At 42.3% G+C, this 14466-nt stretch overlaps 1 protein-coding gene across 1 annotated transcript in view; it reads right to left on the bottom strand.

Moving 5' to 3' along the window:
* Positions 1–5176: 5176 nt before the first annotated feature.
* The window catches only part of LOC119646631 (protein Wnt-5), an 87185-nt gene continuing 77895 nt past the window's right edge, over positions 5177–14466 (bottom strand). The window contains exons 6-10 of the mRNA XM_038047141.1: positions 10314–10578; positions 10059–10244; positions 9183–9285; positions 8953–9120; positions 5177–6090 (exon numbers count right to left, since the gene is read on the bottom strand). Coding sequence (XP_037903069.1) covers positions 5903–6090; positions 8953–9120; positions 9183–9285; positions 10059–10244; positions 10314–10578 — 910 coding nt within the window. The 3' untranslated portion in view covers positions 5177–5902. The remainder of the gene's footprint in view (positions 6091–8952; positions 9121–9182; positions 9286–10058; positions 10245–10313; positions 10579–14466) is intronic.

Below are 14466 nucleotides of genomic sequence, written 5' to 3'. Positions count from 1 at the left end.
TTACGTCGTTTTCAAGGGTTGGTGTAAGGTAAAATCTTATCAAAATCGGCTTATTGTCTGTCTATATGTCTTTTTTTGGCTGAAGGAAATCCATAATCCATAATGGATACACATGTGGAATCGAGGAAGTGCATCCCGGACTCTTACCGACTTCAACCTCTCATGTTAAGCGCTTCTGTATCAGTGGCCGCTCCGAGCAGCCCAATTAACGCTGTGAAGCGCCGTTTTGATGCCACAAACTCCTAAGGCCGTGACTTTTTTTTTATGGATGGAGGTGGAAATCTTACAAAACACTGCCGCGCCAGGTTGCAGCATGGTGTAGGATTCTCATCCACTAAAACCACCCTCACTTTCTCCTTCTTCCTTCCCTGCAGAATCGCCGCAAAACATTACGTGGCGGGGTGCACCGCGCTTTAAGCGACCAAACCTTCCGTTCTTCGCGTCCTCCATGCGCGCTCCGCTTTTCCAAGTTCATCCTGTATACTTTGGATTACGTAGTTCACCGTACACCAGTTTCCCTCCGACTTCAGCATTTCCCCGACTATGATTTTCAGGGAGTTTTCCAGGCGTGCACTGCTTGGATCCCTCATCCGTATTGTACCAAAGTGTCCTCTTCGAGAGGTAACTTTCGAGGAGCTTAGTCAAATAACTAGGGACACCCGTTTTAGCCAGTGAGCTTTTTATCCACTCCCAACTAGCGGAATTGCACGCATTTTCGATGTCCAACGTCACCACGGCAAAGCATTTTTTACACAACATCGCGTCTCGAGCCAGCTTCAAAACAACGTCTAGGGCGTCGATTGTTGAGTAGGCTTGTCGAAATCCAAATTGTCGCTTGTCGCTGGTTGCTTATTCGGCTTCGGGAGCAAAACTAGTTTTTGCCTCTTCCACCGGTCGGGAAAACTCCTTCTACCATGCATGTTTCAAACACGCTGGTGTTAATAGCGAGTTTAAGAGCTCTATTGGGAACAGCATCCTGACCGGGTGCTTTGTTATCACCAATTCTCCGGCAAATTCCTCCTCAGTTACCGCAGGTATGGTGTACATGTCCAATGCTTGATTGTGTTGCATGCGCTCCCTGTTCTTCCGGGGAAGGGCGCCATTACGATATCGAGTAGAACTGCGGACAGGTCAGTTGTGGTGTTCGCCCTCTGATCTTCTTCATAACCACCACGTACGCTGTTACCCAAGGGGATCGATTTGCCTCTGCGCAAAGTTCCTTGAAGCATTCTCGCTTGCTGGTCCGTATAGCCTGCTTAAGCTTACCTCGAAAGTTCACATATACTTGCCGTTTCTCGTCGAAGTCCGGCCTTCTTCTAAATCGTTAGCACATCCTTCGTGCTCGAAAACATGCATTTCGCAACTCCACAAGCTCTTCATTCCACCAATAGTTTCAGTGCCTTTTTGGGAGGAGCCCCGCTACGGCATAGCACATTTCCCGTATTTGCAAGCACCAAGTCTAGCTCCGCAAAAGCCACGAACAGGATACGGTCCCTGGTGTTCGTAGTGTGGCTGCCCCAATCAACGGCCCACGTATTGAAATCACCCGCTATGATCATCCGAGACTAGCATACCTAACATTCCTTTGAATTCTACTATGGTCGCGCTTGAGGGAGCGTAGCAACTACATATAGAAATACCAGCTATTTATGCCCTGACAAACCCAACTTCTGGAAAATCCATTACTTCTTGAATGGCTTGATTTCCACACGTCCATATCGTCGCCTTACCAGTTACACCTGCAGTCCACACACCGCTGTTATTATTGCGATAAGGCTCGTTGATTATGGCAGCTTCGATTCCCTTCTCATAGATGGTCTGCGAAAGAAGGTCTTGCGCTGACGCGCAATCATTGAGGTTGATTTGTATCAACCTCATTTCTTTACTGCATTCAAGGCTCTCCTAAACACTGGGCATCTGCTGATGCCTGCTGCGCGCCGATAGCCGACGCCATTTTTCCCCTTGCAAAGCATAAATTCAGTCTCAGCCTTATACTTCCTGAACAAATCGCCAACATCAACACTCTATACTAGAGTACAGCATAACAGCTGTAAATGTAGATGCCATCGAGCATAATCCTTAAAAAGTCGAGCTCGCAATGCTTCATTGCTTGCTGCACAACTCGACTTCCGTAAGCCAACACCGCAGAATTGCATTGATTGCCTTGAGACTTTCTGTGATAGCAGGTCCTGAGCAGCTAGACAGTAGTTTGGACTCAGCTAGATGACTCAGATTAATGTGTACCTGCTACCACTCATTATATCATCATGGTAATTAGTTCCTCTACATAGAAGATAGTGAGGGTTCTTAATGCAGTTCTTCACCAAATGAGTTTCCCCTCCACATTTTTGACACTGCTTTTATCGATCAGGTAAGGCATTTAAAGCCCTTTTTTAATAAAATTTGCTAGAATAGCCTGCACACGACCTATCGTCGTCCTTTCTGTGTTCACCTAATTCACGTAACATTGTCGCTAAGCCCCTTCAGCGTAGGATCTGCCTTAACCCAACAAAGAATATTTAGCATAGGACATACCCTTTTTGGTTGTTGTTGTCAACATTTCTTGGCGGTTTCGATTCATCTCTGCTTCGCCTTGCTCCTTTCTTGGTTTGACCAGAATCGAAATTGGGCTCGGGTCCCTTTGGCTGTCAGCGCCTTTTTCCCTAACAACAGACCAGTACTTTTCAGCCATTTGATGTAAAGTTGGATCGTAAAATGGTTCTCTCGCACACTTTTGTGTTTCTTTTCTTAGTTGTTGCGGAGCCTTCCGAAGGCGGGTCTCGGCCAGATCCCTTCTGGGGAGCAGCAAAATCGTCTTCTTGACAGTGTTGGCTTCCCCAAGTTCGTCACGGAATTTTGACCTCTGCAACCTACTACAAAGTTTCGGCAAATACGCTATCTTTTCCAGACACGTGCTGAGTGTGGCTTCTGGTCCGTGAACATAGTGAACGGTCTTCCTTCAAGGAAAAACCGGAGGTATTTTATTACGTGTGTGTTGGAGTTGAGAGGAATTCACTTGTTTGGAAAAGCAACTCAACGGTTATCAAGTTTGGTGCTCCTTTTGGTGAAGGGGTGCACCTACGGCCCTGAATAGGCCTAGGGATGCATCTTTCCGATAGAGTGCTAGAAGTGTAGCTTCCACCAGCTGTTGCTTGGTTGTCTCAAACGCCTGGAAAGCCTCAGGAGACAACGCAATCAGGCGGCAGCCATATTGTTCGGTACAGAAAGGTGCGCGTTAAGGATCGATTGATAGCTGGCGGTCTTGGGGAAAAAATGATGGTAGAAGTTTATCATGACCTAGAAATCTCATTCAGCTTATTTACCGATTCGGGAAGCGGGACTGGGCCCGGTTGGATGCTTTCAGGGGTTATCAGTAGGCCGAGGAATTTCCCCTGCTATTGTATGAATTTGCATTTCTCCGCATTGATTACTAGACCGGGCGGGGATGTTGAAAATAAACTCGAAGTGGAAGAACATCATCCAAAAGAATAGTGAAGGTTTCATAATGCAAAGTGGCTGAATATCTGAAAGGTTTGCGCCGCATTCCACAGTCCAAAAAAGATCCTATTAAACTCGAAAAGTCCAAATTAGTCCAAGGTAGACTAAATACGGCAGTCTGTGAAAGAATGCGCAATATCGTTTATGATTGTAATGGGATATGGGTCTGAAATCGACTGGACATTTAGACGCCTGTAATCGTCACAAGGTCTCGCCGTTGGGTTCAGGCACAATGTGAAGTAGCGAAGACCAACAGCAGTCTGAAGGTCTGCGAGCTACTACTATGGTAATGAACGCACTTTATAAAGGATAGGCCAACCAGTAGTGTTGATGTGGTGCTGAATATCATGCTTCACTGACACAGAGAGAATACGATAGGTAGTGATGTTGCGATATTTTTGAAGAAGTTCAAGAACAAGAGGATCAGCAAGGTCTTCAAAAAATGGAAAGAGTATTTTACGTGTAGGTTTTCATTTTCATAATGGCCTAAGGAAGGTTACGGGTTTAATGAGTGATCCGTTGTGTAAATCCACTAGTAATTCATAGTGGCACAGGAAGTCAGTGCCTAAGATGGGAGTGCTGATATTCGCGATAACGGAATGCCGAGAAAACGTTCACCCTAAACTCATACCTACATGTATGTAACCATAAGTAAGCATCGACGAGGAATTTGCTGCCGCGAGTTTTAAAAATGTGGTGTAAGTCAGTTATTCCAGGATACAACGAGAACCGAGACTTCAGTGCTTACATCTATTTGCAGTGACGCCGGTTGTTAAATTGTTAGACGACATGGTGCTACGTTTCGAGTAGCCATCACCAGTGCAGTCTAGTATTTTTAGGGAAAATGACTAGTATATTTAACGACCTTTTCATCGAATTTTCGGTAGTACCAGCACTCCCGGCACTTGTCGAGGGTCCCGAAGAACTTCTATCAAATCACCCTTTTCGGGAGGCGAATTTAGACCGTGATCTAGTCTTACTTTCCGAACGCTAACTTGGCTATTATCGCTGCCAGCGACTGATGCAGGTAGGCCACCTGGTCTGATATGTTACGCGGCACTTCGTCAGCCACGGATCGCGCGTGAAATGCCTAATCGACGATGGCGATGAACGTCTCCAGAGACCTCGAATCCGGTTGGCGTACTCTCACCAAGCATTAGCTCTGTCAATAAGTAATTTAGTTCAGTCGTTTAGTGACAGGCATTTGACGAGCTGTTCCTTCACACGTATGTAGTAGCAGCTCAGGGCAAATTCAAACGTCTCCTCATCCAGCCCGATAAGCATGTGGTTAAACGGCGTGACGTCTATTGTGACGCCAGCTAATGCAAATTTGTCGTCGAACTGTCGCGGCGGTTGAGGGGTTAGAGCGTCGAATAAATGATGAGTCGTGATAGATTGCGATCATTTAGTCCTCGGGTGCATTCAATTAAAAATCAGCGTGTTTTGCAAAAATGGGTGCGCTTGCTTTGGAAACCGCATCACTTCGCCATAGTAATATATAATAGATTAAAACCACATACCGATCGTTGTACGAGAATATTCTCCCATTTTATGCTATGAAAAAGCTGAAACAATAAAACAATTCCAAACTATGATGGCCATTCTACCAGGAAAGGCATTAGAAAATTCAGATACAACTCTTAAAGGAGGGAAGGAATAAGAATCGTAGTTTCTTGTCTAATAATGTTTTATTGCATTCTCAGTAAAATAAAAAGAAAGTCTTAATGATTTAATACTGAATGGCAATCAAAGAAGAAGAACGTTACACAAATTTCGCCTTGTACCTTGCATTTTTCTTTCTCTGGTACCTTCAACTTCAATTTTTATTGTCAAATGCTAATTCCTTTACAAGAAATTACCCAAATGATTTATTTTCTGGGAACGATTGTATTTTCTCATCTCTAAATGCTAATTTCCATTTTACATTTCATCTAATAGATCTAGAAACAAAATAATCCCAAAATGTACAATGATAAATAATTTACTTATCCGTAGCTAAAAAATCAAACGAAAAATATGGACTTATTCAAAAGGAATGTCGACTTGGTGAGTGAGTAATGGAACATAAAACAAGCTCGTCAAAAGACTTGGACCTCTTTCTCTGGCTCCTTCTAAACATTTACATACTACTACTATGTTTTGTACTAAAATAATGTAAAACAACCTCGAATTAGAAACACCGGTGCGCAGGTTTCCAAAAAATCAACTAATACTGCTGGACTGAGTATTTTCAAGAAAATATTATTACAATTTGTGCTTCTGTTTCTTTCCTTGGTTTAGTTTAAGTCAAAAAGTGTACAATAATATTTATTATGCCTCTTTAAAATTGTAGTGGTTTAAATCCGTCAATTAGATTTAGTGAGTAGAAGAAATAGATATATCTTAAAATTGTTCATTGTTTATTCTATTTACAAGTGTGCTCTTCAAGGACCTTCACGCAAGTTTCGCATTTAACTTGACAACACCAATGGAATTTGCAATTGCATCGTTCCCGGACGACAATATTTTTCGTATTGTAGCCTCGCCCGCAGCATAGGATTCCGCAACCGTCTAGTCCTGCAGAGGTTTTATTACAAACACGGCCATGAGTTCCTGTTAGGTAAAAAAAATATTTTAGTTTGGTTTTGCTAGGATTTAACTATAACGATTTTTTTTTCTGTTACTTTGTGTAAATAAACTATGAATATGGGCGAGTTGCAATCTTGAAGATGTTATTAGGAATAGGAAGAAAGTTTTCAGGACCGCAATGTTGAGTACCGTTTGTACTGGACTCCAAGTGACATCTTTCTAACGTTTTGATAAGATATCTCATGTTGATAGGAGCTATAATAGTTTCTCCTCAGTTAAATGTGGGGGCTGAGGAGCAAGAATCATTCCTTCTTCCTAAACCGGCAAATTATATGGTGCACATCAACACCCTGGGAATCATCCATGGGAGTGTGTCAGGGTTGCATCTTAACACCGATATTATTTCTTCTTGTTATCGGTGACGTCCTTCGTGCTGGATTGTCCAGAGGACATGGAGACATGACAACTTTCTTTAAGCATCGCGACTATGCCCACCCTGCTATGCTATGACCCTGACCAAAGTGCTTTGGATGGTGAGTAGAATTGGACTGACGATAAATACCAACAAAACCAAAGTTCTCAGTCTAACCGGTCATCTGGGTCTCCCTATATACTTTAATGGGCAGAGCAGCGAAGGCGTTGATTAATTCGTACATCGCACCGCTTCTGCCGACTATGCCACCGAACTGGATGCCACTCGCGAAATTAGAAGGCTGGATCTGCCTTTACTGCCTAAAATCTGGAAATGCAGCTATCGCAGCACCAATATCAAGTTAAACGTAAGGTTGTTCCTGTGTTGCAATATAGGAGTAGCACATGGAAAGTGACTTCCACCATTACTAGAAAACTCTAAGCATTCGTCAAAACTTGTTTGCGACGTATCATCGGGGTACGCCTGTTACTATTTGCTCTCCACTGGAAAGCCCGGAAACTTAACGACGGCCGGTCTGTCGGTGGCACTATTATCTAATCCTTCCTGAAAACGGAAGAAGAAGCAGAAGGAAACTTCAGATGCAAAGGAAAAAGGACTAGGAGGCTAACTCATGCCTGTTAGAACCTCCTCTTCCACCTCTACCAGGAAACGCAGAAGAAGGGGAAGCTGGTAATGTGAAGGCAAGTGGTCTAATTTCGGTATGCGGAAATGGACCCATGCAGCCCAGACACGGTGAACCTTGGAAAATCTCCTAACCGACAACGTGAAACGATTGGAAACGTTGGGAGGGGAATGAGAACATGGCCGTTGCTACACCACCAAATGTGGCAATATGAGGACAAGCTGGTAATCCCGGTGAAACCCATGCAGGTGACTTTTCAATTACGGCGGCTTTCATATTGGACGATGCTTATGTCAACAGACATAAAGGGTAGCCTGGCAAAATTGCAAAAACTGTCCTTATATATTTCTGGTACAAAAATCATGGGTTCATCTTAATAAAATCTGTGGTATTGGATCACTAAAGGGGCTAGGATCTTCTTCGATGAGAGATTCTCAAGACTTGGAACCTGAGTCCTGATGTCAACATTGGACCTAGTTGAGGCCATCTTACCAAGTTAATGGTAAAAGAAGAAACGTCATAATTGCCTCTGCTTATTCCCTCCGCCAATGCAAGAACTAAGGGATGAGGTAGTGTATGCAGAATCAAGTGGTCTTGAGCTCTTAATAGGTTGTGATGCGAACGCTCATCATATTTGTTGGAGCAGTAGCAAATGCAATCCTAGAGGAGAGAAGCTATTTGATTTTATTACTTCAGCTGGTCTAATAATTGCGAACGTAGGGTGCGTCACCACGCAAAAAAAAGGAAAGGAATTACCCTAAAAATCTGCACTTGAATGTTATTAGAGTCGGTTAGAGACTGGTGGGCACAAAACGAAGTGCCACATTCAGATCACAGATATCCAAAATTCAATCTAACTATTGTAGCCGAACAGACGGTAATACAAAGACGGAAAACTAAAATGGATTGGACGAGGTTTAATAACTTCTTGACAATTAACTGCAGCTCTTAGGCGACCAAGGACCGCTTTGGGGATAGAAGATGAAGTGGACACTCTGAATCGTATATTTTTAAAGTGCTTTGAAGAAGCTTACCCTATTTCCCGAAGCAAACGGGATAAAACAGAATCGAAAACCCCAAGAGCTGAGGAAATCGACCAGATGACTTCTGAATCGTTTAGAAGCAATAAGAAATCTTCAGAAATTCACAACATGGTTCAAATCGAGTCCTCTTTAGAGTATATTGTGAGCAACTAGAAGGTGAAAGAGAGACTCCAAGATTGTGCAGCATCCTTAAAAGGCTTGTGCCGGCCAAATTTGACTCTCTTAAAAAACCGGATGCAACTTTCACGAACTGCAGATCTTAGTCTGTACCGACTCTAGGAAGAACAGTTTACAGAAGTGGGAATGAGGGAATTGGCGGTTTCTATAAATGTTTCAACACAAAAATATTACAAGGGGAGCTAGAACACTGGAAGAGCGTACGTAATTCCTGGCCGTAAACGGCACACTTCTTTGCACAAATTACAAATGGCATTCGCTGCATTATGATCACATAAGATTAGGTAGCACCACCCGGAATGTAGCTCCTACAGTGTCTGCATATCTGCAGAAACTATCCGTAATACAGCAAAGCAAGCTGTGATTCATATGCTACACAGAACAATATTTGCAATAATAATGTGTAAAAAATGCCCATTTATTAAAAATCTCCTTTCATTGCTCGCGAGCTGAGCTTTTCAATTAACCTCATCAAAATAATAAAGCCTCGAGATTGCACCCAGATCAGGCATTCGATAGAGCCAAATGGCGAAGCCGATCACGACGAGCCGACCCCGCTTGTGAACGGGACAAAGGCTGAAGAAAAAGAAAAAAATAATAATTTCACTAACCTGGCCAATTTAATTGTCGATTACTTCGACACCAATCCGGACTTTCATCCATAAAAACTAAATCGTGAGCGGTGGGAATTTTATATCGAAGATCCTTCACTTGTAATCGTCCTCTTCTGTTTAATTTCACTTCCGTAGCGGCGTCATACTTTTCCCGTAGATAATCCCCTAGTATGAATATTCCAGATTAGCTTTTACTTTTTCAGGTATTCTAATGTAATACGGCTTACCTATTTCTCTTATCGAGGATAACTGTTGCCAGCAAGTTATTAGACTGCATGATCCGGATACACCATGACATTTGCATGTAATTCTTGTCTTTTTTATGACCGCCTGAAATGTAAATTAGTGGGTCTAGGTTAAAATAGCTGCAAATGTTATTAACGAGTAAAGACTGAATTGGAATCCGTGCGAATACAATGGTCTACATGAATGAAATGTTAATTAAACATATTTGAAGAACTCTGTCAAATGCAATCATACGTTTTAGAAGACAACCATTTTATCCTGAATTGTTAGAAATCGAAATCAGTACGTCGTTGAAAAATCCATCCTGTCCGAGGCTCTTTTCGTAGCATCGGTTTTCCATGTAAGGTTAGCAGCCCTAACCAACCCCCAACCTGGAGAACCAGTTGGTACATTTTGTCCCGTTTTTAGGTGCGCGAGACTCGCGTTCATACTTTTCCATCTGCAGTTCTTCATAAAGAAAGAACTCCCAGCGATCACCACGTGGAGATGGAGACAGGGTTTGGTAGTAGAGCTGTTGGTGTTCGTTCAGCAGGCGTTTCCCAGGTTTTATGCTCTATCGTGGGTACCAATCCACGTTTCGCCCTGGCACCTATACTGCCCTTTGACCGACTGACTTTGACTTTGGCAAAGGTAATTTTGGATTTCCGCCGTATCATCCATGAAGATGATTCACTTGAACAATTCAATGCAATATTTTCAAGATATTCCCTAATTTTCTACTTGATAGATTGTCTTATTATACATTACAATGTGCGGTTTGCAATTGTGCGACGGTATTGTTACTTACTATATATTCGTAATCTGTAACAGGCTGAAATACTTTTCTCTTATACAAAACTTCAATATATTTAACTCACCCTTCGGCCAGCTTCATTGTTATGCAAATTCATAAGACTATAAGCCTTTTCTGAACTGGGAGTTCTAGGGCGTCCTAATATAGTTGCAAATGATCCTGATGCACCACTGTACCCCTCATCATTATAGGTGCCATGCTGGCCTCCGCCAAATATATTTGAATTTAGAATTTCTCGACTAATTTTTTCCTGAAATTTAAATAAATGAATTTTTTGTGAGAAATATTATAAAAAAATTAATAAACTTTTCACGCTCACCTTCAGTGCTAACATTTCTTTTTCATGTAATTTCGAATTCAGAATTTCTTTTGTGATTTTCTCGTTCAATTCTAGCAAGTCCTCTGGCTTAAAGCTAGTTGTGTTTGATCCATTGAATTTATTAGCACCTAGGTCTCCTCCTGTAGAATTATTGCGATTTTCTGGTGAATCCGATCCTCCTTTACTTTTTGGAGGGAGTGAAATCAATCCTCTTGCTCCTCGCTTACGTTCAGTTTCCCGTATATCAATGAAAGTTTGTGAAAATCTGGAAAAAAAAGTGAATACTTATGTTAGATATCAACTCTATAGTACAGGTTTGTCCTTTATGTGTGTATTATGTTGATGCAAGCTTTTGACATAATTATTACAGGCCTCACGCGAGAGGAGCGAGAAAGAGGGAGGGTGATTCCCCCAGGGCCCAGAATTAGAAGTTACATTAAATAAAGGAATAACTTAGTTTTCACACTGGACACAATTTTTTTTTGTCTACGGTTCTCGTGTCATGCTGCCTACGGTTCCATATCATTGAGACCCATTTTTGTACTCAATTTAACAAGGACGTGACTACGGCTACTATGTCACTTTTGCGTAATCTGCCAGAACCTTACTTCGCCTCTCTTTTAGCTTTGTCACTTTGGTCAGAGTAGAATGTTTTTATTATTGGGCATACCTAGAAGACTCCTTTTAGAAAAGCTTCGATAAGTCAGCGTCTGCGTTAATCTTTCCAAAATACCACATGGCAATGACATTCTGAGAATTTACGAGTTATCAGAAATTTGTGTTACTCTGTTACCGGCTCAACGTGATATACCTTCAGATCCTCCAACCCAAGGGAAAGATATCCGTTGTCATGCATGGGTTAGGTATACTGAGCAATAGACCAGGTTGGTTTATGGGATCGGTGTTTCTGCTCCTTTAAGTACACTCAACATATCAGATCGCTTGGAATTTTCAGTTATCTCGGAAGACTGTGTTTTGGTCACTAGCTACTCTACTAAGACTTTCGCTCCTATCTTATGATCATTAACAACTAGGTTGAAAATTTTTATCCCAACCAATTCGTAGACATACTTCTTTCTCCACAAGAATCAGACTGAAGTATATCGCTTCTGAGGGTTAATTTATAAAGTGTCCTCTACCAAGAATTCGCCCCTCTGTATTTCAAGCGTCATTGTTCGGAACCCAAAGCCTATTCCACAATACAGATAAAGCGATTTTGGAAAGCATATGTATGCCTCGAACAAGGTCGTTCAAGGAAAAGTGAGATCCCTCTTCCGTGAAAACTCCAGCCTTGTGTAATCATTACTTCTCTCTTCTCTCTAGACAAACTAGCCCACGGGAAAATGAAGCTTTCGTGCAGTTATCGCTAAGAAACGTTTTTCTAGCAAACTCTGCTCCCTGCCATGATTTCTTCTTCTTGAAATTATTTCGAAGCGGCAAATGAGAGGGTGAGAGAGTCACATTGATGAACTCCATTTGTTCTATCCGTTTGTCGAAATGAAATTCTTTCAAGTTAAGTTGAGTCAATCCACGATCTGCCTTACAAAAAGCCGGATGCAAGGAACTCGCCTGCTCTTTGCTGTAAAAATAAGCGCGTAGTGAGCCGATTTGGCATACATTCGAAATTTGAACAGAGTATAATAGTCCGTATGTGCCGCTGGACGATTTCCAAATCGGTTTTCGTCCACGGTAATATTCCGAATGCATACGCCAGTAAAGGGATAGCGAATAAATTCAATGCGCTTATTTTATTCTTCCCCGAGAGATACGATTTCAGTATCAGCTTTTCTCGTCGCAGGAATTCAGATCACCAACTTGAGCATAGGTTCCTTGCACCTAGGATTTGTAGAAGTCTGTCTCGGTCATAGATGTGGAGGTCAGCAATGCTATGTCCGGCATGCGGCTCGTGATGATCTTCGCGGATGGCTTAGATTCGAGACTTGTTTAATTCACGTTCCATCCGAATATCACGGCTAAACATATCCACTATTCGCAACAGACTTCTAAGGTGGTCGTCAGTGCCAGCATACAACTTGATGTCATCTAAGTACACCAAGTGTTTCGATCGCACTTAGCGCGTAGGCTATATTTTATTGCGAAACCATGCCCTCTAGCATCGTTCAGCAGCCATGGAGGTTCAGTGGCATGTAAAATCAAAAGGGACTCACCGAATCCCCCTGCCTCTCCGTATACTGATAGGCTATGCGGTATTAGCACCCTTAGATGAACTTACTAATAAAGTGGTATGGCACGCTTCCATGACTGTCGCCAAAGGCTTTATTAGTTTCGGATCAATGCGGTACAGACGTAGGACATCGATTAGCCAGGTATGCGGTACGCAGTCGAAAGTCTTCGCATAATCGATATAGCAACTAAAGAGATTTCTTTGGCCTCTAGTTGATTGTCCTATAACTACCGAATCGATAATGAGTTGCTCCTTGCAACCTATTGACCCAACTCGGCAGCTATTCTGCTACTCGGGCAGAATGTTGTTGGTCTCGAGGTGCGCATTAACCCTTTCACTAATAATGGACGCTATGAATCGAACTTCCTTCTAGGTAACATTTGCAAAATTCATGCCAGGCATAGTAGCATGGCGGGTGACTTTGGCGGTGATTCATTCAACATGGTCAGCATGCTAGGCGGGTAACCGGCAAGTTCACCCTAATATTCGCTCTGTTGGGAATCGTTGAGTGATCTGAAAAAGCTCCGCTAGTTCCTCGCATAAGTTGCATTTTGGACACGTCTGGAGTGACCTTCGCCATACCGTCGTAACCGACTGCATATGACAGAAAATTTCTACTTTAATTGTCCAGAATTTCAACTACGGGTGTTTCACTGGGGATGGCATAGTTCCTATAAGCCGTCTGCACTTAATTTCTCATCCGTCTGATGGCATTGCCAATGCTGATTTGAATCAGTCTAGCAATTTCCAGTCTTAATGAATCTCGTCGACGTTCCAGACAAATTTCCATGGTTTTCTTTTATTTTAATTCGATTTATTCCCTACTTATTATAAGTTTTTATTAAGGTCCTTTAGTTTTTATTTCTCTTCTTTTATATTCTTATCCACCGCCATGATATTTTCTTTTAATTCCATGTGGATTCTAACAAATTAAGACAATTGAACTTTTGTTAATTTGAGAACTTCCTTCTTCCCTTTTCCTTTCTTACACCTTAAAGGTCGCATTGATAAGGGACACCCTCCAGTATGATGGCCTGAAGATGCCAAGGCAGGACGGCAGTCTCGATAGCTGCGCCTCATAGCACATCTGAGCCAAAAGAAACATCGATTGAGGATGAAATCCGTCGTAGATCTTTCCTCTGGACCGGCACTCGGGACCGGAGTTTTACGGCTCCACGCGCGCAGTCGAGCGGTTATCTTTTTAAGGTTTTGTGTGAAACAAAACCTTATTAGAATGGTGACGGTGTCTGTCTGTCCGTCTGTCTGTCTGTCTGTCTGTCTGTCTGTCTGTCTGTCTGTCTGTCTGTCACACCCGATTTATTCGGAAACGGCTGGACCGATTGTCACGAAAATTGGTGAGAGTATGTAATCTGGTGATCCCTTTACATGCAGTAAGTGGCGCCATCTTGTGTTAAGCTTAAGAGGGGGCTCCCCATACATGTGAATGGAGGGTGCAAATTTTTTTTTCACAGAATGTAGCCATGTGGGGTATCAAATGAAAGGTCTCAATTAGTACTTTTTGAAACTGATGCAATATTTGATATTGGGTGAAACATGGAGGAGTGAGCGCTCAAAATATGACCCCCAAAAAGTGTAACAGGTCTCGTTCTCAGAACCTCTCCAACCGAAAAATCTGGAAAAAATCACAGTGGTGTATCTCTACGAAATCTAGGCCTCAAAATATATCCGGTTCCGATATCTGCACAAATAAAGTTAATAATAGTATATTTCCACATTTTAGAAATTTACCCGGCACCCCCCCTTATGTTCATCCCAGAAATACAAAATTTGGCATGAGTGTAATGAAGAATATAATGCACAGTTTGGTCAAGTTTGAAGAAAATCCAACTATTATTAACAAAGTTATTGGGGGTGAAACTTTACAATTTTTTGTGAATTTCGTGCACTCTACAACCCGCATGACGTCATCATCACATATCAATTCGTCAATACCACAACGAAATGAAT

This window comes from Hermetia illucens, chromosome 1, assembly GCF_905115235.1.
Source record: "Hermetia illucens chromosome 1, iHerIll2.2.curated.20191125, whole genome shotgun sequence".
NCBI lineage: Eukaryota > Metazoa > Arthropoda > Insecta > Diptera > Stratiomyidae > Hermetia > Hermetia illucens.
This window is presented reverse-complemented; position numbering and strand designations above follow the sequence as displayed.